General features: G+C 42.6%; 1 protein-coding gene across 1 annotated transcript in view; it reads left to right on the top strand.

Moving 5' to 3' along the window:
* Nlg-4 (neuroligin 4) overlaps positions 1 to 27,691 on the top strand; it is a 361,006-nt gene that overhangs the window by 230,741 nt on the left and 102,574 nt on the right. The window contains exon 7 of the mRNA XM_076316136.1: positions 25,370 to 25,521. Within this exon, the coding sequence (XP_076172251.1) occupies positions 25,370 to 25,521 (152 nt within the window). The remainder of the gene's footprint in view (positions 1 to 25,369; positions 25,522 to 27,691) is intronic.

Genomic DNA, 27,691 nt, shown 5'->3' with positions numbered 1-27,691 from the left:
GGCCAGAGTTCGAATCCCCGTGGACCCCCCACCAGGATTTTTCCCCAGTGTGATTTTCCTACAGATTTTCATCCAGAAATTCACGATGGATGAAGAGAGAAATTTTCTTTCTCGAATTTCGAAAGGAAGAAAAATATATATAAATACACTCCTTCAAAGTAAAAAATTCTACACCGTAAAAAAAAGTTACGTCGTAAGATGAAACGAAAAATTTTCGGATCTCAAATATTTTTTCAAATTTAAGTAGTTAAGAGAAGAATCGAAAAAGAAAACAATGGAGATGATCGCGCATCTAGCAAAAATGATTTTCCACCATAGAGGCAACAGAAATAAATCGTTCCGAAGTATTCGAAACCTCTCGAATCAAAAATAAATAATCCCTCTAGTTCAGAAAATTGCAGTGTTTGTCACCAGGAAAACCACCCGTGAAAAAAAATGATTTGCAGGCGTGAAAATGTAAGGTACAAAGGGAAAGAGAGGGACAGAACAACGGGTGCATTTGTGGTCGAACGTTGCACGCTTGGGAAAAAGATGGAGAGTGCATGTGACGTAACGTGTAAGCGCTCGTTTTCGTGCTGATAAACTTGACTACGAATGCTGCTTCCCCCCCGTTTGCACCCGATGCATCATATGCAACGCGTACATGCTACCACCGCTTCGCGTATACACGTCGTGTGCACGCGTACTACGCAAGAATTCGCTAATGGGAGGGATGATGGTGTTCGATGATCGATGACGGGTGTAATAAAACGTCCGAAAATTGGAAAGTTAATTTAATAAAAACTTTTTTAGGAACGCGCCTCGGTTGGCAAATTCAGTCTGCGCTGGTTTCCAAGCTGGCTGTATTTATTGATTGTAAATCCATTTAGTATGAAATTCCCGATTATTGGTCGTTGATCCATTCATTGCCTTCGGAGCGTAATTCTCTCCCGAACAACGAACTCATCGTCTGAAACAAAGAGAACAAATTCCGTTCCATCGTTATTCCCTCGTTTCGCCTCTTATTCGTTGTAGCGCCCGTGCACGTTAAATCGATGCCAACTGCATGTTCTTAAATAGAAATAATTGGCGCAATGGAGCAAGGACGAGGAACGTTTTTCGGGAGCCGCATAAAGTACGCTTTCATGAAGCACTCTTCGAAAAGAATTTATCGGTCCTTTGGAGTGGCATCGTTGCCTCGGTACCGATATTCGTCGAAGTTCCATCGGGTCAACCGATTCAGCTTCGATCGATTTTATTCGGGCTTACACGATTTTTCCCTTTGTCCGATTCGACGCGAGCGCGTTGCCCCGATCGATTTACATTTCCTTTCGCTGAAAACCGTGCAATGAATTTGACGGGAATGAATTCATATTTTCCAGCGAGTCCAGACACTGATAATTAAGTTCCTCGAGATATTAAAATTAGCAAAGAAACCGTGCAAAATTATCGGACCAACGGAACAGAAAGAATAATACAAAATTAGAAAGTATTTCACTATTTCGCAAATATCGCGTATAATTCACTGGATATTTCTTACCTGTCGTCGACAATCTGACGTTCCAGTACACGAATACGAAAAGATTACAATACACTTTAATGGAGGCTTAAATTCCTACCTCAAAAATCACGGATTAATATTCGGACAAATCTCAATAGCGGTATAAAATATTTTTCTAAATGAAACTTATATACTGTATCGTACATTGCTATATACACTAACGTAGAATTCATCCGCTAGTAGTGTAAAATATTGGCGTGGAATTGTGCCGGTTGTGTACGTTTATAAGAAATGCCACGATTTACGTACGTCTTCGGTGAAAAATAGGGAAAAACCGGAAGAGAAATGGCGCACGATCGAAACTGTTTCAGCGTCGATAGATTTGGAACATCGATTCGCAATGTCCGATGGTATCGGGCGGAAAAGGCCTCGCAAATCTCCCGAAACGATCTTCCGGACGAATTTCGTTCCCTCCCGTGGAATCGATCGGGCCCATTCGCAATGTCAGTTTTCACTTTGGCCACGGATTACAAGCGGCTTTCTTCGAGAAAGCTTTCACGAATTCGAGGGAGAAGGACTTTCCCTGATCACGAACACACCCGCAATTTTCTATGGGTGGATCGTTGCTTCACACGGCCACGGTTTCCCGGTCTGCAACGAATCGGCTTTTGGGAAACGCTTTTTCCCCGGTTCCTCGATAGCGATTACCACGATCAGTATTCTAGCCAAGTCAAGGACGAAATCTCTATTTTCGTGGAACGAAAATAATTCGCGATGATTCTCCTCCGGCGCGCGAGAAATTCAAGATTTCTACAATGCCTCGTCGAATGTTAAAATATTTAACGCGTCACGGTGCAGTTGAATTAAGCGATTCGTGACGTCCCGACAGGTGCCAACTGCGCGATAACGTTGTTATTTTATCTTTTCATTAAACGGTATTAATAACCAACAAGATTTCCGTTGAATCGATGGTGAAAAGTATCGAGAGTTTCGACGGAAAAATATGAAATCGTTGAAATTAAACGACGATTTTCAGAACGAATGGAAAACACATTTCGCAGCTTCTTTATCGTTGTTTTAAACTTGTCGACGAATAACGTACAAAATGACTCAATGCTCCGCTCGTGCCAAAGCCGATAACGATATATTAATAACGAAATATTGCGAAAATAAATGAATACCGATTGGTCAAAGAAAGGGAGGCGAAAATTATTCGACAACTCTGTATAAAATATTTACGAAAATCACGGGATCCGATAAAGCCTTTTGAAGGCACCTATACGTTGTTTTGGCGCAGGGACGATACAGTGCAGGCTGCAAGTTCTGAAACAGCTACAATGCTTGCAATACGTATGAAATCCAAGTAGTGAAAATAGCCAGAACAAGTTATTACTTATGTTATTACATCCGGCGAGGAGCGCACGATGTTTCATACGCTTCCTAACTCGGCAAAGCGTGTTATTAAATTTAATTGTCAAAGAAAGCTCGACTTGGCCCGCAAGAAACGTCGACTGGGGCGGAAATCTCTTTGAGTGGCTTACGTTTGCTTAATTTAGCCCCTTTTGCTTTGTTTCATTGCCCGTAAGGATACCTTGTACGCTACTTCTATCGCGAATCTCTTGCAATTAGCGTTAATTGTATAACACAGACCCTTGTTCCTGTGAAATTGTTTGCACAACGTTTCCGATCTCTTGCAAATGCGCGGAACTATCTGATTACATCGCTCTTCATGCGGGCGGCTCGAATTATTCACAAATGGATTTTACAATTTTTAATAAGAACTATCTGGTCAAAGAAAAAGAAAGGGAAAAAGTACCCTGCTGTCTGAACACCGAACTTCAATCTGCCTACTCGACTCGTGCACCGGAATCGTGCAATATCTACAAAAGAAACAAACTATAAATACGATCTTATAGAAAAAAGTTTCTATCAATTATTAGACATTCCCTCGACACCGGTCTATGATCTACAATAACCTACAAAAAATACCTTCTACCAGATCGAAGTATTTTCTAGTCATCGAAGTATTCACTCGCGATTCAATATCTTCTATGTTTCTCTATACGACGCGCAAGACTTTCTGTTAATTATCATAGATTCTCTCGACACGGTTTGTCACGTTCTCGTCCGCGAGTTTGATTAATTCCACGGATTCGAATAATCATTTTCGAGAGACACGGGATTCCACGAGTGGGGTTGTAACGCGCGCGTGTGTTGCTCGTTAAAGCCTATTGACTGACTCTCGTTAAAAATAAATCGTTTCAACGAACGACTTTCGAGACGACGGATATACCATATTCGTGTCGACGCGACGTGCAGACGCGATTATCGAAGCTACGCGATCGTATAAACCATTCGTCGGATGGACGCTAGGTCCACGCAACTCGAAACGCCGAAGGCAAGCTAACTGGCCCCGGGATACTGCGAAACGGAAATATGAGATACACATACGAGTTTCGGAACAAACACGCAAACCCCGCGCCCGACATTACGGCTCAGCCGGTATTTGTTTGCGTTCTCTTCTTGCGAACGTGTACACCGCCCATATATCATTTCGTCCGACTGAAATTCGCGAGGATGCTAAATCGACCTCGCATAAAAGAAATATTTGCTTTGGCTCGCCATTCCCGCGCCAAAAAACGTCTACTAACCCCACCACCCCCCACCCCCCACACCACACCACCCTTTGTGCCGTAGCACCGTGATTCTTTTGAATCAATCGGATTGCAAATCCGATACGACGATGAATGTGCGCGCCATTCTTCAATTTAATGAAAAATGGCTGTTGTTTCGTAGTCGAAACACTATGATTATGACAGACTCCGTATACGATGTACAGAGCGGTCGGTAGATTCGTGGTACGAGTGCGCTCGGTGAGATTTTAAAGAGAAGAATAAGAGAGGAAAATCGAGAATAAAGAAATTGCGTCGAAGGCGTTGTTTTCGTTAAAAAATGCATTCGATGTCGAGTACGCGTGTATTTAACTAATGACTGCGTTCGAAGAAAGAGAATTCAACGCCATCAAGAGCGGTGAGAGAGATTCTATGAATCGGAAACTCTCCGCTTTACTCCTACAGAAGGTACGCAAAGAGATTGCACCTGGAGTCGAGGCAGCCCTGAATGCATTATTTAAATGAAATTTCATTCAAATAATTCTTTAAATGGAATTCTTTGTCATTCGAAAGTTTACACAAAGGAAGAAACGATTAATTGTTATCTCTGATTCCTCGCGTATCGTTCGGAATAAAATAGAAATTAAAATAACAAACGCGATCTTTTAATTCGTCGCAAAATCCAAATAAATTTCCGAATATATGATTTTGAAAGGCATTCGTTCCATTCGTTCCAAAATAGTACGGAGAACCGATCGAAAGTTCATTCCAGCTAAATAACAAACGCGAATGAAGAAAATAACATTTCACTTGCAAATAATAAATACATTAATCGCGGCGTTATTTAAATAGAAAATGATTCGCATGAAAATTCTCATTTCGAAAGTGAAATTTTATTTTCGTTTGTTATTTATTCGAAAAAAAAAGTATTTCTCCCGGTAACGAAATATTCCCCTTCGGATTTCCAGCGTTTGCGCTTAGTAGAGCAATTATTGGATTTTTGCGCAGCGTACGGATCATTTACTAGAGAATATTTTATCGTCGAAGTGAAACAGAAAACTTTCGATAAATATTTATCAATTTCCGTATTAAACGAGAGAAGTGTAATCTGTGTTAAATAATGCCGGAAGAGTACAGTACTCGCCGTAACGTCGCGTGTCGAACGAAACATTCCTGAATGAATTTCACCAATTCGATTCGAAATTTGCTCGAAACGCCTTTCTCGGTTTTTTTTCTGCGTTATTATACCGGACGTGATGATCGATGACTGCAAAAGGACAGGAACATTTCTTGACGGAAGTTCGTTATCGCGTCCGTGAGTCTCGCGACGAATCGGAGTGGAACACGACCGACTTAAGGAAGAGAGAAGGCGGAGGATGTATTATTTAATTAAAGCTATCCGAGAGACGCGATTGTACCAAGGATTTTACTGCTGTCTCTTCCGTCCTTTGACTCGTCCAGCCGCCTCGAGCCACCTTCTCCTTGCTCCTTTCACGAGCTTCGAACCGATTCTTTGCCAAGCTAATTGAAAAGGATCCCCTGGCCTCGATGAGTGATGTAGAATGAGTACAGCTCCGTGTTTCACGGATAAAAGGCTCCCCCTGGCATTGGGGTGGTCTGTTGCGAAAAATTCCACGCCATTCTTCGCAGATTCGGTAACGTAATTACCAACAATTCAGAGTCGTCTGCGTCTGCTCGTTAAGTAAGAAACGTGGAAGATAAAATTATAATTTCGAGCACCTTTGAACGATCACCAAAAATTGCCAATTCGTCGATCGAAAATTTCGTTCGAATCTTAACTTGGTATACAACTTTATAATTACTTGTGTCTGGGTACTGTAGAATTACAGGCACAACGTAATTCGTGCACCGTGGAATCTTAAGAAGATTATGATAATTCGTTCAAAAGGCACGAAGGTAATATTAAATACTCGAGTGTATCGATTTGAAAATTTTCTTATCTTCGACTATAAAACTTCTTAATTTTATTTCTTTGTTTCCACACACCACGCATCCGGAATAATTTGTTCAGGTTTTAAAGGAACTGATATCGATAAGTTTATTCGGCAATAATGCAACTACTTTCATATATCGTTAAAGTACGATTGCTGGTACGTGACTGGAAAGGCGAATGAGACAATCGTGAGAGCTATGATACATCGTTTGCTTTTACCCGCGTTCCTTCGTTTTCGCTGTATCATCGCGATCGAGTGTTTTCCAAGGACTTGTTGCACGCTTCGTATTGCCAATGACGATTGTTCGTTAAAATTTGTACATTTCGATTGAACGAAATGTAACGTCACAACTGGAGGTAGGTCGATTGGAACATTGCTCCCCACTGGTACAGACAATGGCAAGATACCAAAGGATGTGAGAAATGCTGCTAGATTCATTTATATCCGAATGAACTTCAAATAATTACAATTCTCAGAAACGATAATTTTTATCTTTTCTGCTCCGGTATATAGTTCGGTGTTTTCCTCGGGAACTAGAGCGCTGAAACCACCTCTTTTTGCTCTCTGCAGTGGAGCCACACGCTGTTATAATCTGACCACGATTCACAGAGTCGGTGAAAACGACCTTGAACGATATTAATTTGGGCCTCCATCGCGATAAACAGTGGCGACCATACGGAGAGAAAGTAACGCGAGAAAATGAGATTCGTTTCGACGCGCCCGCCGCAGCATTATTTGCAGACGTACGTACGTACCTGTTGCTGTAAAGCGCATGCATAATCGGCCTACGGGCGTATATATTTCACAGAAACAAATTACTTCGCTACGGTACACCTGGCCCTCGCCCCCTCCCGTTGTTCCCTGTGACAAAGGTTGAGCCGCTTTGCTCCATAGCCGCGCCTTAAAACTGCTTACGGGTGACCGTAAACATTCCGATGTATACTTTATCAGGGACGCGTGCGCGTGCGCAAGCCCTTCGGCCAATACGCGCGATAACGCGGCTGCTCTAGCGATCCTTGATTTTCCACGAACAAATTTTCGTCGAAGCGGCGAGCCGTGTCCGTGTCCGTGTTCGTGTACGCTTCGCGATTCCGTTTCAAGGAAATCGATTGCACAGCTCGTGTAACGAATGGTACGCGAACGACCGGGATCGCGTTCGAAACGAGGCTGCCTATTTTGGAAAGGGTGTGTTCTGTTTGGAGCAGTGACTCTCGATAGGCGCTCTGTAATCCCTTTGCGAGCTGTGTTTCTCAAGAGGTTTCGAAATCATTGGACAGACCACGAGAAACTTTACGAAAAGTTTCCGAGAATGTTTTATAGAAATAAATCGTTTCGAGAGGAATTTGTTCCGTTTAGAGGTGCGTCTCTCAATGGAAGTTCTACAGTCTTCCAATTGAATCGAATAGCGTAAGATTCAAAAATGCTAAAGAAAATTCCGAATCGATGATGAAGAAATTGTAAACAAATTTTCGCAATTTTTCCCTGACCACGAAAAATATTATACGAGTATTTTACATGGAAGAAAGTATATTAAATATGCAACTAACCGTAACCAAAGGGATGAAGGGTACAAAGATGTTTGAGAGACACAGATTTAGAGTACTAGAGTACACGTACAGAAATTCACGGACTGTTTTTGTGCAGAGTAGTTTTGTTTATTCGGAAGCAGTTGTTCTTAGTTAAGAAACAAGAAGTTGTTAGGAATTCCTTGCCTTGGAAACGGGAAACTCTCAAACATTAATTCCTTTGTTCCTCGGTACGTTCACGTTCTCCTACACTTCAACATTTTATTGCATTCTTGGAAACGCACACGACGATACCAGTCTTCACTGTTTTTTACGCCACACATAGAAGTACTTATTAAATAAAAAGCAATAAACAATAAGGTACCACACGTGGAATAAAGTAAAATCAATTGTTTTTGCGTAACAACTGCGACGAATTTCAAACATTAAAAAAAAAAACAGAATATAAACTTGGTTGACTTGCATCGTGACTTTTAACGCACTGTTAATTTTCAACAAAATTAATCCCCCTTCCTTTCATCTCAAAAGTTTCCAATACTGAAATAATTCGTGTAAATTTAACATCAAGAAATAAACAGCTATAAAGGCTATTACGAAACTTAATGTCAAGTTTCGTTGCAATTGTCAAAAAATACTTCGAAATAAAATATACGAATCGTTCGAACGTAGGATTTTTACGCTTCGACGCGAGAACGCTAATTTACGGCTGGTGATCGCAACAATCTGCTGGAAAAACAACGAAATTCGGGATGTGTTTATCCATTGGGACGCGAAACGAAGTTGCGTAAAGCAGAACGAAGCCAAAAAGGGAGGCAATAGCAAGTAAATCGGATGTCGCGAGTTCGTTTCGAGTTTCATGGCGACTCGCCAACGAAATCGAATCAGTCGACTCGATCATACGTTCGAGAACGAGAGTACAGCTCGTAATGGCCACTTACAACGACCTTTCGTTCTTCTGCCGTGCACGTGGAACACGTGGTACGTTCTTGTCCGCACGGTGACTCGATAAATTAACGAACCCCGAGGATCCTGTTCGTGGAAGGTCGAGAGATCGACCCCATTACTCTTCTTTTCCTCATCTCGAGCCAACCCTGACTTCCGGGTGTCCAGTTCGAAAGGATCGCATGGCTGGTCGAGCCCGATCATCGCATCGTTGTTCACCGAGGAAATAAATATATTCGTAGCTCGTCTTGAAATCACAGACCGAATTCAAAATTTACCAATTTAACACCTTCGTTAATAACGTTCGTCGATACACATTGTTATTTGAATTTTTATTTCCAAAAAACCAGAGCAGTACGAAAACGTCGAATTTTTTAACATTTTTAATATACTTTGGGGAAAATTTTGTAAAATGAAGAAAAATTAATTAATCGGTAAGAATAATGCATCATCAGAGATTTATTTGTTCTTTCATCGAATAAATGAAAAATTAAAACGATTTCGAAGGGAATTTTTATCTTTTATCTTCTTCCGTAAACGTATGTTATTTATACGTTTCGACCTTGATATTTTTCGGTAGACTATTACCAAATAATATTCACCTATATAATTTAATAAATAATATCGACTAAGAAAGATCTGAAACCAAAGCTTGGACCGGATCTGCATTCGATTATCGGTTTCGCCTTCTCGGGATCGTTAAAATTTCGATTTTCGTAATTCAACGGTCCATGGATCGATTAACGGAATCGATTAACAGAATATTGCAACACAAGGGGGTGATTCGTTCGCGAGGGGAGAAAAGAATGGAATAAAGTACCGTATCCAAAATTACATTCGCAGTCCCCGGGATAAAACTAGGAAACTGAAATTCTTGAGTTTAAATAAACATTGATACCCTATTCGTGCATTGAAACGATTCTCGAAAGGGTCGCTATGCATAGGCAAACGTTGCAGCGAAACGACGTTCAAATTCAAATGACACTCGAAAGCAACGTCTGTCGGATAATGGCGTAGCATCGCGAAGCTAATTCCCTTAAAGTTTCGCGCGCGTTTAATTAAACTCTTCCGCGAAGGGCCGTTCCGCGTCAGCGCGAGAGACTTACGCGCGAAGCCTAGGCTGGATCCAAAACAGCGCTTAGAATTAGACAGTTTAACGCTGCAATTACCGGGTAACGCGTTCCGGCGCAAGAAGTCCCGGCGCTCCCGGCCGGGAATTGCTTTCTAAACGCGGCTAGGTCGTAAGTCGTAAGAACACCGCCCTGTACACGTTGCAGACCTCGAATCGATCTTGAACCGCTCAGCTAGCTTCGCCCTAAAATCCGTAGCGCGTTCATTAATTACTCTACGAGGCCGAGGCTACGAACGCTCGGTATTATTACCGGTGAAAAACTGATCCCGCGTAAAATCCTTCTTAAAAGCTTCGAAACAATGTTGTTCGCGAATTATGAACCTCGGTAACCTCGGGGGACGAAAGTGAGCGCTCAACGGTCGGATTATCTTAAAAATATTTCTCGCAAACGGCTACTTCCCCGTCCTGTGGTGTAAATAGTAGTTCCGAAAATACGATCGATCGTCGCTCTTGGCTCTCGAATCACTGTGTACGATTCACACGAATTGGAAAAAAAAGAACGGAAAGAACGAAAAGAACGAACCGACGGTAATTAAACTTCCATTAAAATTAACGCGCCCTGACAACCAGGATTTTGCAGGATTATTTCCCCGTAAAGTGCGCGTAGCGGTAACCAAAAACGAAGCGTCCGGTTCAAAGTTTTGTTTCGTTTTTCAAAATCGAAAGTTCGAAATTCGCCGAATGTTGACCGATCACCGGCAACGGATTATATTTTTGTGTAACCGCGTCTCGGGGTAATCTGCAGTGGTGATTGGAAATGTGTATTCATTTCCGGGTATTTTTTCGCGTTCGCGATAGGATTTGTGATCGATTGGAAAGAAGTGAAGAGTCGTAGATAAAATTGTCGATAACAAATAGAAGAAACGCTCGTAGAACTATTTTTACATTAGTGTACGATCTTCTAGATTGATTTTTTTTTAAATCTGTCAAATCTCTTGCGAAAGGGAATTATATACGCGTGGTAACGAGTGCAATATTTTATTCTGCATCGAATAAATTGTCATCGTTTAAATTTCACGATGAATAAAGTAAAATCGGATTGGTAAACGACGAGGAGAATCTCCTGTGCGAAATCGTAGGGACAGATTTGAACATTAGAGGCCAGACAGAGTCACTCGGTATATTCTCGTGTGTAATGGTAGGTAAAGTATAAGCTGGTACTGGAGTCACGAGCATCGGACGAAAAGCTCCAGTGACTGGAATCGAACAGTACCGTGCATCGTGCAAATCCGTCGTGGAGTAGAAAAAAGGACGAACAGAAGTGGTGGAAAGCAACATGCGGCATTATGTGTCTCTTCGAATAACATGGCTCCGCAAACGCGATGGAAAAGTTCGTGTTATCCGCGGGGGACCATGGATGTCTGTAAGTCTCGATAAGTAGCAAACCACCGCTTCGGTCGAAACGGAACAATAATGGCTGCCTTGACTTGGATTACCCCTTCGGAACAGTGTAATGGACAATGACCGCTTAAACCTCTCAGCATCCAATTACGTACGTAGACTAGCTTATTCCATTGACGAGTCGCTGCTTTTCCAACGGAAACAAAGCCCCTCCAGGGGTATTATTAAACGATGTAACGATCACTAACGAGAAAGAGAACGATCCCGTTGCAATTGAAGAGACCCGAGTTCGCGTACGCTATTTACCATTCTGGATTGGATCGAGAAACGTGTTTTCTTTTCGTGGATGCAACGAGAAACGACGTTTGATCGAAACGGAAGCAGTACACGTTAAAAAGAACGAGTGGACGTGGAGTGTTACACAAATATTTCAATTATCGATTCTTTATCGATAATTGGACTCGATTGTCGATGTAACTTTATAAACCGTTGGATAATTAAAATACATTGTTGCGCAACGTTTTCCGAGTCACCTTCCGTACGAAAAAGTTTATTACAGAGCTGGAGGATAATTAAGTTAATTGGACGAGGAAAGTACTCTCGAAAGAGTTTAAAAAAAAAAAAAAAAAAAAAGACAGAGAAGCGTACGTAACGAACTATTTTAAAAACACCAGAAAAATTGAATAAAGAAAATTTTGCAACGAAGAAATTCGCAAGCGTTGATTTTTATGTTTTCGCAATAATAATTCACAAACCTTGATTTCTATTTTCGAGTACGGACAGAGTTCCATTTGAAGAAACATCTGCGATCTCGAGGTCCAGTGAAAAGTGGTCAACGATACATTTTCTTCCCGCGGTAAACAAGGATATTAAGGTATTTCCATTTAAATGATCGATCCTTTACGCGTCGCTCGGTCCCCTCGATTGAAACGATGGCGCGTCATTAATTCGTCTCAACGACGTTGAATCGCGTATCGACGAGATCGAGAAGAAATCTGATTTGCAAGTGTAGTCTTACACCGGGTGTCAATTTTCCCTCTACTTTCTCGTTTGCCCGGCAACGACGTTTCTCGGTGCACCGCATTGTACCGGTGCGCTGACCCGCGCTCGTACCGGCACGGATTTAAATTTAAATGGAAAAGCCCAGACGATGACTTCGTTCGTTTCCCCGTTTCACGTTTTTTTTTTTTTTCAGCGGCCGCGCGATACGCCTCCAATTTCGCGAAAAGCCGGAAGTGCCGCGCGAATCCGCTCCGGGCTTCTCGGCGAACAATGCTCGTAAGTTTCACGAACGTGACACCGATGGCATTACTTCTATTGCCCGTTATGTTTCGCGTCGTCGTTACAAATCTCTGAGCGTTGCATTACACGGCGCGTCTGACTTATGGTTGACTCGATCTCCTGCGCGTCTGACTTACGACCATCGCGATCCCCTCTGCGCGAACTGAACGAGAATTGAAAACTCTGGGGATCATTTTTTGCCTGTATTGTAACACGAGAAGATGATGCGAACAATACGTTCGATTTGTTTTCTTTTTTTATAAAAGTAATACTTTACTTTATGCTTAAATTCAGGAGGAACAAGTCATCGATATTCCGAATATTCGACAGTAGGCATGGAACTTAATGTACGAGTGTTGGACAGTGTAATGGAAAACATACTTGAGTTTCTAATATTTACTTCTAAAATTGTAACAAAATCGTTGACACGATGTCGATCGACACGAATTGTTTTACAATTGTCAAAATCAAATCTAGACACGGTGTTGGATTATTATTTTATTATCGTCATAATGTTGTCTACAGTCGCAAAGTACTTTGTCAGTTTTCTTTCTGTCGTTGGCAACTTCTTTCAATCTTATTGCAACATATTGTAACTTTGCGTTGTTTTTACTCCAATACGAGTCTAGGTTAAGATCGAACCCGATTTTTCAGTTACTTTGAAGCACGTTTAGATTCTCCATTGCATAGTATCCAATATCCACGACCAGTCACGGTGTAAAATTAACAAAGTGTTAACATCTAGTATTACTCCGAACCGTGGTTTCGTTAGTTTCGACGATTAATCGAGAATACTGTTTCTGCACACGTTGCAGAAAGCTTTTCAGCAGTTCGGAAGGTTTTTTTGTTGGTTCAAACACGCTCCGATTGTTTCGAGATACTTTCAATCACTTTGAAAGTTTTTTTTCTTTTTTTAGACCGAAAAGTTATTTGATTCCTTTGGAGCGCTCCGGAAACTTTAGGGCATGGGTTCCCAATCCCCGGGTCGTGACCCAAAAATGGATCGCGAAGATTTAAAAAACTTCACCTGTAAAATTCTACAGAAGAAAAATACTCACAATGCATCTTGAAAATAAATTAACACACCGCTACGTCGGACCTTTCCCTTTTCAGCTCTTTTTTTATTTAATACAAATTGAGATCTTCGTCGAAATATTATTTCGTAATTCTAAAACGCACAGAGTGTTGAGAACCTCTGCTCCGAAGATTTCGCCTCCAAAAACAAATCTATTTCAGAATAATTGTGCTGTTTCAAAGTGATTCAATTCGTCCGACGATAGCCTCCGGATTCTTTTAATCGAAAACAATTTAATTGTTATTCGAAACCTGGATGATCGAAGTATCGACAATTCATCGAACCAGGAATCCTCGAACCGACAGGGAAAACTTCGATTCTTTTTTTCCGTAACGATGATCGCGATACCGCTAATCGTCGAGGATGATTCGATGTCGGCTCAGAAACAGTCTCTGTTTCATTTGTGGCGGGTATTTGTGCAGAAGGAAACGAACGACGTTTCCGTGGTGGAAACTTTGACGAACTGGAGGAGGAAATTCAATCAAGTACAAGGCACACGAAAACTCAACTTAACCATTAAAGACTGGACCCGGTATGGGCGACGTTGTTGATCGGGAAACTGGAAAATCCACCATTGGGGAAGGAAAAACGACCTTTTGAGAATTCACGGTAACCCGAGAACCTTTTCCAAAGCTCTCGACGAATCAAAGCGGGGGGAAATCAATACCCGAGTATCGCTACTCGAACGTCCACAGATGAAACATTAGACTCGCGTAACGTTGCACGCTCGATTGGGGGACGTCGCGCCGTGACAAATTCGATGGCAGACTTCTTTCGCGAGAATTAATGACACTTTAATGCGGGGAATTAAATAACGGTAGATTAGACGGCCGGCTGAATTCGGAACAGACGGTAAATGCCGAACCAATGGGCCCCGTGAGACGACGAGGCTTCCAATTAATTTTCAATTTATCCCCCTTCGCTTTGACGTCAACTCGAGCGCCCTATTTTTTTTCGCGTTAATTCACATTCCCGGTGGTAGCGTGCCGTCAGCTGCATCCTCATAGTACCGGTGATCTTCTCATTTAATAATTACAGTCCGATAAAATTGTAAATAGATCGAAGAAGAGTCTCCTGCTATTTATTATTAATTTTCAGTAGTTCTTTAATCGCGTGATCGTGATCGAAGAATTTTCCGTGCGTGGATAGTATGCAAACTATTTACGTGGATACACTCAGAGACAAATCTCTTTTCACGCGTAAATACCTATGTGTACGGTAAAGAACTTAGGTCAAGATTAATTAATCGTTTCTTAATCGAACTTACCAATTCTCATTTCGTTTATTCTCAATCGCCCCGTAATGCATCGTTGAAGTTTGAACGTACTTGGAAGTATATTGTACAGTACGCGCGGCGGAAGATCGCATCCGGAGTTACGAGTCTCGTTCGTTCATAAATGATCTCCTCGGATACGTACGCGACAGGTATACGCATATTTCGCGTCCCTGGACGTACAGTGTCTCTCGTGACACCAGATGCGATCTTCTCGCGCGCGTATTCTAGATACTTGACACGAACACTCGCGTCGTGTTCGGTGCCATCGCTGTTCGCGGACAATAGAGAAAGATGCACACGCGGAAAACAGATTTTCCTTTGTCCTCGAGGCGAATAGTCGCGACGAAATCCGTGGTAACGGCATTATTAATGGCTTGCAAGTCTCGCGAACATCGTGACCCTAATTCCCGGCTGAAAGTAAGACTCTTATATTACTCGGGGTGGGCCGATGGCGAACGAAACCTTTCAGAGCCACGAGAACGTCCCCGGGGGTGATTTAAAATCGCTTTGGCCCGTGCAATAAAACCTGTAAAGACCTTACGGCCATGGAGCAACCCGGAAATCGCACGCGAAGGACAGTCTCGCGTTCCATTGGCCGATAAAACCGTTGTATTTATCGAGCTGACACGGTCAAGGGCCAGAAAAGTGGAGTATCGGGCCGTAGACTCGATGAAATAATAACAAATAGAACAGAGAGACGAGTTTGCTTTCGATCGTCTGGCATCGCAAACCCATTGTCTCTGTCTCGATAACGGCCAGTACGTAATCTCCAACCCCACCATCCCTTCCCTTTGTCAACGTCTTTCGTTTTGTTCTTTCGTTGTCGCCCAGACAAGCTCGTCGACACGCAAATGCGATCGATTACTCGCTTACCGTGCCACTTTTTCGTCTCGAATCTCTTCGAATTTAGACGGTGGGCGTGGCTTTCGACCGAGTTCCGTTCACCGATTCTTATTCACGGCCTATCAATATCAAGCTGAGTAATCGAGGAAAATTTCGTAAAATTGTTCACAAGAATTTCCGATCGCGATAAGAATTTTTACGGGTGTGTGTACTGTACGCGCGCAAAGAGATTACCTCTGGACCAATGGGATCCGCCCATGGTGCATTTTGAACCATGGTTGAATATTATACTTCAAACGCGTAAACGAAATATGTGGAGTGCCTGTATCTACATTCTTCTTCGGTAAAAGGAACGGCTGTTCGAAGAACGTTAACAATGTTTGGTCCCTGTCATTCAGAAAACACGAAGTTAGTTCGCGAGCGAAGGAAACGACTCTATTCGTACTTGATTACGTTACAGAGTGCAGAAGCGACGGTATTCGAAGTTTCCGACGACTCCGATAAAAAGTCTGTAATCTGGGAAGAGCTTACCGGAATTCTTTCTTCCAGACCGAACCTCGGATTTCGCGTTCTTCGCGCGAAACTAGCGAGTCGACGCGCTGTTTTCGAAAATTCAAAGGGAAGGTGGCGAGGATCTACGAACGAATTATATTCTCGCGCGAAACGTATTAAAGTGTGCGTTGAATAGAGCGATAACGAGAACAGTCCGGCAAACCGCGTTTAATTTTACCCGTTCAAATATCAAGGTAGACAGAAGCACAGAATATTTTCTTAAGCCGCAAGTGCAAACACTGCGCGAAATAATTAATACGCGTTCCGCTCGATTCGAGCAACCTCTTTATTTTCAATTTTCACCGAACTGGGACATTTTCAAGCTGAATATCTGCGTCGTTTTTAAAATCGAGATCGAGATTATTCTGAAATGGAAACATTTTTGAACAATGAGATCGCACGAATCGACTGAAATATATATTAATTGTTTCATCTCGTATTCAATGTTATCAACGTGGAATATTTTACCGGTGTGTAAGTCGGCTAACGTATTTCAATAACACGTTCTCTGTTTCGAAATTTCTACGATGTAGAATCAATTTTAATAGAAATGAGAATAGTTATCTAAAATTGAAGATACTTTGTACCTTGATGCGATATAAATTTGTTACGAAGATAGATTACTGTTCGTTATTAACGTGTAATAATGTAAGTGTTACAGATCGTGAAAATGTGTGCACGAAGTATACGATAATAGTGTAAGTGTTCGTAAGTGTTATCGACCAAGGATATTTGCACAGAAAAAATACCACAGTTCGCCATTGACCGAGGGTGTGTGCACAGAAGAGGTCACGAGTAAAGAGAGAGGAATGCTGCGCACGACTACGAACTTTATATTAATAATTACACCGATACGATTCCACGGGAAGATGCTCGGCGCGCAACGTGTTAACAGAGCCTCGAAAGCTTGTGCAGATCGCTGAAACATTCGGCGAACAGCGTCGAGCGACGACAATATCGGTTGTCCTTTCCACTTCGCAGTTGCCGAAGTTGCCGCAGTTACCAAGACGACGTGGAACACCGGAAAGCTCCTTTCCTTCGCATCGCGGTATTAACCGAAGGTCTTCGTCGGGGAACTTGGCCGCTTACAACGTAACTTTCATCCAGCAATTAAACGTTGAGCCCACCTATCGCGCGCAAAACGACCGGGACGAGTATTTGCATTACGATCCGCGTCCCATTTTCGCGCGAGGGATAATCTCGTGGTCGATCGTCGGTGTACCTCCCCGTATGATCGCAAAATTGAAAACGAAAGAAGCGGAACAACGTTTAAAGAACGATTCCACCCGCCCGGTATAATAATGCGAGAATGTATCTATACGAATACCATCGAATGAAAATATTCAAACGGAGAAGTTGAATTAATGGACGATTAGGTACGAACGATTCGATACGGAAGCATTCGATAGAGAATATCGAAATTTCGGTTAATTAATTAATTATTTTTGATACCAGTACTTTTTTTAACGAATATCTCGTCGATAACGAGTAGGTGTCGATGTTATTGTAAATATTGTAATAAATCTAATCGATGGTAAAAATCGTACCGCTGAGAAAACATCTCGTGGTTAAAATATAAAACTGTATAGTATAGTTGTTAAAAGTATACAACACTGTAATATTCTTTGAAGAATGGCACCGGTTTGGTGGGTACGTAAACTTAACGATACTATCGAGAAAATATCGAATGGGTGCATTTATAGAAGTATCAAATGTGTATCGATACATTTGTAGAAGTAGTAAACCTGTATCGATTCTTTTACAGAGACCTATTATATACCCAACTGTTTTATACGATGGTATCGTGCGATCGATAGCATCAATACCGACAATTGGACAGTAATGTAATTTATACTGGCGAGAAATAATTAAAGGCTCTTGATCCAACGGTAATGCGTTACCTTCGAAAAGAACACGGTCCAAAATTGTACCAAACCCCGTCATTTTCGGTTGGCTATTTTATTAAGCTCGCTACCGCCGGTCTTTATCGTCCACTCTTATTTACTTAAACCAGCGGCACTCTCCTCGACCCATTTCCCCCTTCGCTGTTCGTCCAGCCACTCGCTGGAAGCGTGATCCTCCTTTTTAGGGGAGATCTCGGTGTTCGAGCTATCCACGGATCTCTGGCTTAATCAGGATCCTTTTAGAAATGCAGCAGGACTTCGTTAAAGTAATCCGTGGATCCCAATGTATCGCGCGCGCGATCTTGTTCCTTAGAACGGTCTCGTTTTAATCCTCCCGTTCGTGAGCCATACCTCGAAGACATTGATTCTGTCACTAGGCTTGTATTTAAATAGCGTGCACCGTCGCTCAAAGATCTTACATCGGTTACTACGTTTTACGATACTCGAGAAAAAATGTAGAGCAACACCGTCCCGTTCAATATTTCTTAAAGTGTACGATTACACGTTTCAATATTATATTAATTTCCTAAATGGTACTCTATCGATCATCGAGAGGAACTTTGGTCAAAGTTCAATCTCAATTCTAAGATAATTGCGATGGAAAAATTTCTTTTTCATTTAATTGCACAATTCTATTCACGATCATTAAGATTATTATTCTTCCAAGGGGAAAATATTTTCTTCCTTCTACCAAAGTTCCTCTCGATGATCAATAGAATACAAAACCATCCAGGAGGTTACCAAGGTGATCAGAATTGAAACATTTCTTTCTCCTTTAATTGCACAATTCTATTTACGAGGCGAGATGCAGCTGCGAGACCAAACTTGAAAATCCAGAGAAGAGTTGAGCCAAGTCGGTTACAGAACCGAGGAATCGATCATCCGACGAAACCGTATCGCTGCTGTCCAACTCCGCGTTCACCTTCTACCCGTGGAACAGAACTCGCAGAGTCGGGTAACTTTGACGCGTATGATTTATTTGGTTGCGAAGCGGGAGCCCCGAGAACACGTCTCGACGTCGTTAAACGCATTCGATGCAATCCGCCGGGGCAAACAGAAAGTGGAATATCGCTGCGACGGTGGTCTGCGGACCGATTATTGTAGCGCATACACGTTGAGTGTATACAGAGGCGAAGCGTTTGCCAAGCGGCCGAATTTCCCGTTTCGCAACCTGGAGAACCCTCCATTTGGTTAGCTCAGGTAGCCATGGTCGATCTAAGCACCGAGGAAGGAACATGGCCAGCGTATGAGCAATACGAAGCTTCCGTTCGGATGAGCAACTGTTACGTCGATAAGCTAGTTGATATTTCCTCGATCTTGTACAACCATAACCATTTCGATGTGGTCGAACTACGGTCGCTGGAAATGACCGTTATCGCTTCTTGATTCCAAATGGTTCATCCACGACGAATTTGGGAGATGAGTAACACCGTGAAGAGCAAATTCTTGCCAGGGTGGGAAAACGATAGATTTAAAGGGAGATTTATTTTTGGAAAAGCTGTGCGACGTGTCGCGCTGAAATTTTTCATATTTATTGATATACCTGTGCGGACACTGCGTGAATTTTTTTACGCGATTTACTGTAACAGTACAGGAATTGTTAATAATTTCCCGGTGTTACCTCGTCCAGTATCGAGAAATGGGCAATCTTTGGGAATTATTTCAAAGAAAAGTACGCGACGGAATGCGTTGAAACTTTTTTCGTTTATCGATACACTTGCGTAGAGAGTCCACGAATTTTTTAACGTTTATCACCGTGGTGATACACGAATTGTTGATATCCTGGTGTTGCTTCGCTCAGTGTATATAAATGCTCGTCTGACCAGGCTCGGTACTATTCCTCTTGTCTGGCTGGGTTCCGCCCTATGCCACTGGTCCGACTGCGTGCACAGTTGCACCGGAATTTCTGTACAGGGTCTGCTTGGTTTTAGAACCGGGCGTAAGAAAATACAAAGTGTCTGGAAACCTCTTACTCTACTTCTCCTGTGCCTTCGTCCGACTAGGCACTGTTCGTTCTACTTATACGTACTTTGAAGAACCGGAGAGAATGCTTCTCGATGGAATTCGGATTTAGACAGAGGTTGTTTCGCAGTTGGTCAGCATTCAAATTCTTTCTAGTAGTATTTTAAAAATTATTATATCCAAAGAAGATCGTACTTGTGATTGAAATTTGATGAATGTGCCGACACGAACGAAAAGGGAATAAAATAAACTTTCTTAATTTCGTTCTCGCTCGAGATTCTTCGAGGCCTTCGATTTCACGTACACGACACTGCGCCGGTATACATAATTGAAGTCGAGGCACATTCGTTGGATCCGACTACGGGAACTAGTCGCACCGCGGCGAATCATTGGTTGAACTTCCTCGAAGAAGAGAAGTTGGTTGCACAGAGGAGAAATGCACGTAGCCGAATTCAAAATACGATCCGCCAAGGCGAACCCGCGTCGAATATTCGTCACTGTCCTGGTCGCCGCAGAGCTTTATCAAAGTTGTTTCGCCAACTGGTTTCTGTCACTGTCGAGCACCACGGTTAACGGAGAATGCCCGGCTGTTCTTGATCCCGTTAATTCCGTTTGAAAGCATATCGGCGAGCGCGCTCGTGAGGGCTGAAACAATTCGAGGGAACGTGATCGATGCGCTTTCTTCTGTGGTCCATTATCTCGCTCACTGCTCAGACAGGTGGTTGTTTATTTCGCTGTTTCATCCCGATGTTACGTAGCCACTTTCTTTAGATCGGATAGTCGAGGATCGTGGAAAGTTGATGTCGAGACATATCGTCGATATACTAAATTCTGACGAACCTGAACGGATTTAGGACCGAAATCGCCTAAATCGAACCGACAGTTTCAATATATTTAACCGACAACTCGAGAATTTGTATCGATCGCCATTGTGTATCTATCAGAGAATACGGTGAAAGAAATCCTTCTCCGAACGAATTTTAAAAACGATTTACTTCAAGAAGTGTAACGCGTGTAATTTAATCGGAATCGAGAGATCGATCGCTCAATTCGGAGCTTGCGCATGAAATTTTATATTCCGTATTCGAATAAACGTAATGAGAAAAACGTCATAATGGTATTAATTTACGCGTTTTCTCGTGCAATTGTTCACCTCTGTAACGAGCGTAATATACGAATGTGTCGCGCGACTTTTCGAAATATTTGAATATCAAAGTGAAATTTTTACAACGAAGAGTATAATTTTAAATATAATGTAATTGAAATCGTGTTTATTATTAATTAGCGTTGCTTGTGAGATTTATAATTGCAGAGAAATAAATTGTTTAACGTCAGTGAATCGTATTTTGTGCGAGCACGTTAATGTAAAAATATTCGGTTGGTCAATCTCGAAATAAAATTAATATATTGCAATCTTTCTTTCGTTAATTACTTGTCAAGGAACGAATTGTTAATATCTTAAGAAATCAAAATGGATGAGTAATTATCAAGCTATTGCTCTTAAACGATCCATTAAATTTCACGATTGGTTCAAAATTTCGAACGAACCGCCTGCATTTCAATTCCATTGCACCGTATTGCATTGTCGACTCAATTCGCGAATCTTTCGACTGGAAGAGACTCACGAGTGTCAGGCGCAAAGTCCGAAGAAAAATTTCGTGCAAGAACACCCGCTCGTCCGCTCACCCGCTCGCCGGCTTCGCGTTTCTTGCGATCAGCTCGCGCATGTTCGCTCGGTGTCGGTGTGCACTGGCTACGTGCTCCCGTTTGTTTATACCTGTAATCTTGCAGAAAAAGTCCGAGGATCGTAAAGTGCATCCCCGTAGAAAGTTTCCTGCGTGGTTTTCCGCCGCGCGAAACTTCCGAACAGCAACGAGGCCGAACAAAAACCGCGGCAACTTTTTTCCAACGAGGAACGGCGAGGGGGTTTTCGGGGGTAGCACCTAATAGCATGAAGTAATTTCTTCCCCCGCTACTTATTTACTCTATCGCAATCAGAAAACCGTATCGGGGGAAGAATTCGCCCGAGGGAAACTTCCACGAAGGACGCTCAGACCCGCTCGAAAGAGTTCGGGAGCGTGTTCTCGGGACCGTTTGTAACCGAAACGCCAACTGATTCTTAGAAACCGGAAACTGTAACCTCTGTCCTCTATCTCTCACTCGGTCACTCGCTTGCTCGCTCTTTGATTCTCTCACGCTCACTCTCTCTTTCTCCCTATGCGTGTCTATTTCTCTCTCTTCCCCTCTCCGTGTATTTCTCTCGCTCGTTCACTCTCTCGCTCACCCATTCATTCATTCATTCACTCACTCTCTCAATGCCTGTCTGTCTGTTTCTCTCTCTCTTCCCCTGTCTGTGTCTTTCTCTAACTCGTTCACTCGCTCGCTCACCCGTTCATTCTCTCGTTCGCTCGCTCACCCATTCGTTATCTTACTTACTCGTTCACTCGCCTACTCTTTCTCTCCCTCGCTCTCTCGCTCCCTCGATACCTATCCGTCTATTTCTCTCGGTATCCTTCTCCCTCTGTCGCTGTCTCCCTCGCTCCCATTTACACCGAGGAACTATTTTCTAACAGCCACGGACCACTCCATTGCCGAGGATAGGAAACCCAGACACTGACACGAGAGTAATTTTCCCCGAGAAACGGAGAACTTAATCTGCCGCGTTGCTCGCCCTTCGCGATGCCGCCATTAGTTTTAATAATAATAAGCGACCCCCTGTTCTTTACAAGAACGAACAAATATTACCGTGTCTGACGCGCTACGCTTTGTAGCGTTGCACGGGAGTGCACGAGATTAATCTGCAGGGTGTCGTTCTAGAAACAGCCCATCCGAAGGGCGATCAACGAGCTAACGCGTCGCAAAGTAAGACGATCCTTCCAATTTTCAATTTTGGTTCTTTCATTTTTTCTCTTTTTTTTCCTATTCAAATATATCGATATATTTAAAATTCATTTTTCCGAAAATAATACGAGGAATATGGATCGAAGAGTATTCATAAAAATTATCCAATAAATGGAAAACGCGATCGGTACACGTCTCTGTGGAAACATATTGTTTCGATTCATTGATTAAAACTCCGTAACAGAATTGTTTATACATTCCCGGGAAAGCTGCGCTGTAACGCTCGAAAAAGAGTTTTTAATATTCGTGTTTATTTTACCGAGTACGGAATAAAAACGATTCTAGGCGCCTTATTCGACAATACGACAAAAAAAATTGGTTAAAATCTATGTAAATACACATCGACGTTGCACAAAATACGGATTTTCCTGGGAAATTCAATATTTTTCAAATACGGAGCAATGCAAACCCGGAAATGAAATAAAGTTTATTAAACGGTGAATTTCGTAAATTTCGAGCAGTAACGCGTATGAAAGTAAAAAATACAAGGTTTTGTGTATCCCTCGCAAGTACGAAAATTTTGCTACTATACAATGGAACTTCTAAAAACCCAAAAGAAAGATTTTTTGATAGGGATTAGGCCAAATGGACGGACTACGCTCCTTGCCCCTGTATCGTTCAATTTATAGATTTTCGGTGAACAAATGATCTCTCTACAGTGGTTCAAGTGGCTCAAAGATGAAACGTACTCGAATTCAAAATAGAACTCGTATTACATTGCTCGAACTATCGAGTTCGTAAAAATTATTTTATTACCTGCCAATTCACGGAACGTGATACCACCCGCGCAGACTGTGAACCAAGTGATTCGAGAAAAAGGCAGCTGTGAAAATGAAGTCGCGACAGTATGGCGCGTGGAGACGTACTTTAAATTAATAAAGTGACATCCGAGTTGCAGAAAAGATTCAGAACCCTAGGGACGTCCATGAAGAACTACGTCGAGTGGCAATTTTTCCGCTTCTTTACGATTCGAGAGAAATGCGACGCTCGGAGTAAAGGACTGAAAGAAGTTTCTGAAGTAGGATTTTGATTTAACTCGACTCGACCGTGTTAAAGCTTTTGAAGCAAACACCTTTTGGGACAAGTTCGTAGTCATCGTCGAGTAAATAATTAGTTAATGAAAAGATAATTGTTTACGTTGAATTTCACAAATACAAATAGAAATAACACGATAGACACCCTAGATTGTGAAAATAGTAGAAATAGTTTACCCTTCGTGCGATGGATTATCGTTAAACTACACCAACGTGAAATTGAAAAATTATTCTTGAAAATATGTGTTATTCGGTAAGCCAATTTCACTCGAATTATCACGGAATTGAACGAAATTATCCGAGTGTCCCCTAATGCTTCTCTACAATTGAAACGAAATGTTGAATTCAACTTGGAATGTAACAACGACCTCCCTTTCGCCTCGAAACGCAACTTTCGTGCGGTAAATCGACGGTAAATGATTTCAAAAGTTTCACGAGATACGTATAGCTCAAGAATTTCGAAATGGTCCCCAAGGGCCGGACCCGAGTATAGTAAGACGAGTGATGGAGTATCGTGCGATGCTGTTCTTAAGGAGCAAGCCTATAAAAGAATAACAAAGATCGACGTCGTTTGAAGAACGATCGTTCCCCCATCACGGGGATTTTTTCCAAGTTGTCCAACTGTACATCCCTGAAAAACAAAAAGTTTCGATCACTTACCGTCCTCGAACCGGCGAGTTCGAAAACACTCTCGATTTACACTCTCGACGAGAATAAACTTTCGACATTCGTGTCTCGGTGATTCTTCGAGCCAATCACGTTGCTCCGGAAACTCGTCCCTTGATCTCGAAAGAGACCCGATCTCGATCGCGGCGGTGATCGAAATCCGCTCGAGGCAACGGGACACTGCCGAGCGAAGCAAAACTTGAAACGTCGCACGTGCTGTTTTTGTCAGATATTACACGACACTCGCCATTTCGTCCTGCACCGGCGACTCGGCGCTCCGAGAGCGCGATAATTTCGACCGAAAGGGCTCGAAACCCGAAGAAATTGAATTACGGCCACCTGGAGTACCCTAAGGCTGTTCCCGAAGCAAACATCGCGTCACTTGGGCTCACGGTTTCTTCGTTCGTCGTGACGATTACGTAACTCGAGCAGAATGATAGAAATATCTATTATTACGGTCTGTAATCGTGTGAAGTCGAATGTGTTTCGATACTATCGATACTGTACGCGCGCGAGAAGATTGCATCCGAATTTACACTAGGCCTTGTTCGCGCAGAGGGAGATACACACACGTGTGTACTGTTCACGCCCGAAAAGATTGCATTCGGAAGCAATCTTCTCGTCCACGTACTGTACATTCACGTTTGAAACTGATGCATATGTATTGTTGCGTCTGTCTTCTCGATCGTGTTGACCGGTCAAGAATTATGATCATCGTAGTGTATCATAATCACACTGTACATAAACAAAAATCACTTTTAACTATCAGGGGGTCACACTGACACTTTTCTAATCGTGTACGCGGATCAGACACCGATATTTCTTTAAATTAGTTTACAGCGCGTGTAAAAGCGATCAACGATACTGATAATGGTTGCTGGTTTCAGAAGATGGGTTCGGTTCACGGTGAGGAGTTGCCATTCGTTTTCGGGGCGCCGTTGGTGGATGCTTTGGGCCACTTCCCCACGAACTATACCAAGCCTGAAGTGACACTCTCGGAGAACATTGTGCAGTACTTCGCCAACTTCGCCAGAACTGGGTGAGTAGAGGACGATCTTGATCGGCCGTTTAAGTGATTCTCGTTCCGACTGGCCCTACTTTTCTTACGGATCTTAGACCGGTACCCAAACACGTAGATTTTTAAATTAACACTCCGCCACTCGAGGCTAAGACAACGATAACGATACGCTCTCGATTACGCAAGGGTCGTTTCGATTTGTGTTTTCTTACCTAAAGTCTGCAAACTGGCGAGCAGCCCAACTCGTACCCTTGGCTTTTGACCAGGAACGTAACATTCCGTTACAAAAGTTATTAAACTCGTTATGAATAATACCAAGATAAATCGGGGCAAAATGTTACTCCGTTCGGAGTATTCTTTGAAAAAATAATACACCAATCCCCTGTGCAATTCATTGCTAATGTATTACGTTACGACACACCGCGCAACTGAGAAGAATACAGCGTCGGCGTTCTTCTCCGGTGTCAACAGTACATGGTCGTTTCGTTCGAAGAAATTCCAACGGAGCAAATCTACTCCGCTCGAAGCATTAAACAACTGCCCCTAATCTCTACGTCCCTAAACGCTTAACCGTTGACAAATAAATTACGAAAAAATTGAAAATAAATTATAACGCTTATCGGAGGGCATTGTAATCGATACGAATTGTTCGATGATTCGAATTCGAAAGCAAAACGAAGGGTACGGTGGAGCAATTTAAATTTTGGCGGAGAAATTTAAATTTCGAGCGGAATCGCGACAGCCACGAGGTTCCTTCCTCGACGGGGGAATAAACCGCACGAATATCGGGAGGGATCCATTCTTTCGCCACTTCGCGGCGAGTCGTGAATTTCAATTTTCGTCCGAAAGCACCTGGGAAACCAATCTTTCTCTCTTTGAACCAACAACGACGCACCACGAGCCCGCGAGAGCCGCCGCTCGCGCGAATCAATTTGCGAACGCAGAGAGAGAGAGAGAGAGAGAGAGAGAGAGGGTGGAATGGGACGGGGGTGGGTGGGCGCACGAGAGAAAAAAAAAAGAGATCGCGCAACCGAAAGGTCTAATTTTCCATATTCATGAATGGTACGCACGGGGTAAAAGAAGCGACGAAGGGGTGAAAGAGAGGGTGGTGGCGAGTGGTAGGCGAACGACGGACCGTGGACAGAGTAACAGAGGGGGTGGATTAGAGCGAAAATATTTTTCGAACCCCGAGCGGGCGTTTTACGGCCGTACTGAATTTCTGATCGAGCCGCGAGCCAACGGTATTCAAATTTACGGATTAACGAGCGCAGGGAAAAGAGAAGCGACACGCCGCGTCGTTGATACGTGGACGAAATCGAATTTCGAAAGCGGCTGCCGTTCCCGCTGTACACGACGAAATTAAATACGGGGGATTTCGAGGTAGTGCGTGGATAGGGACTAGATGGTGGTGATGGTGATGGCGATGGTGGTGGTGATGTTGGTAGTAGTCGGGAATTAAGGTGGTCTTTGTGATTTATCTTTGAATCTTTTAGTTTCTTTTTTCTATTAATTTACCTCCCTGCCAAAAGTTCCTTCTCCGAGAAGTAAATCGAACAATTTTTATTCCAAGTTATTTATCGTCAACGTTGACGATCCGGAAAAAAATTGTTTTCGCAATTGTCGAGCTTCGGATCTCTCGAACGGAGAGAGAACGGTTTTTTAAATATACGATCGCGTTTGCCCGAATTTTCAAAAATTTAAGAAGACACATTCCCCTCCGGGGGGGGGGGGGGTGTACAATTGGTCTAATTTAATTTTCTGATTAACTCCGAACGCGATTGTAGCGAACAGCGAATCGCGTGAAACGAATTTTAGTATACCATGAATTCGTTGCAGGGAGTTCTCGGTACGCAACGCGCACGAAATGGAAGAGATTATAAACAGATTTCGGGACGATTGTGTCAAACGTTAACAAATCTGGTGTGTTATAAAACATAATGATATAACGCGTTGCAAAAATGTTTAAATCCCAACAGTGTTCATTGAGTTATCCAAAATGCGATTAGTCCAAAATACTCCACCGGGGATGGGAATCGTATATTCCAGATAACCGTTCCATAAAGCTGTACAAATAATATTGGATGATCTGTCCACAGAAACCGTACGAAACGTATTAGATTACCGATTTATAAATCTACACGCGTATATCGAATACTACACACGGTACAAATACGAGTACATTGCGCGCGAC

Source organism: Ptiloglossa arizonensis, chromosome 7 (assembly GCF_051014685.1).
Source record: "Ptiloglossa arizonensis isolate GNS036 chromosome 7, iyPtiAriz1_principal, whole genome shotgun sequence".
In the NCBI taxonomy this organism is placed as follows: Eukaryota; Metazoa; Arthropoda; class Insecta; order Hymenoptera; family Colletidae; genus Ptiloglossa; species Ptiloglossa arizonensis.
Note: the sequence above shows the minus strand (reverse complement) of the source record. Positions and strands in the feature narration are given on the sequence as shown.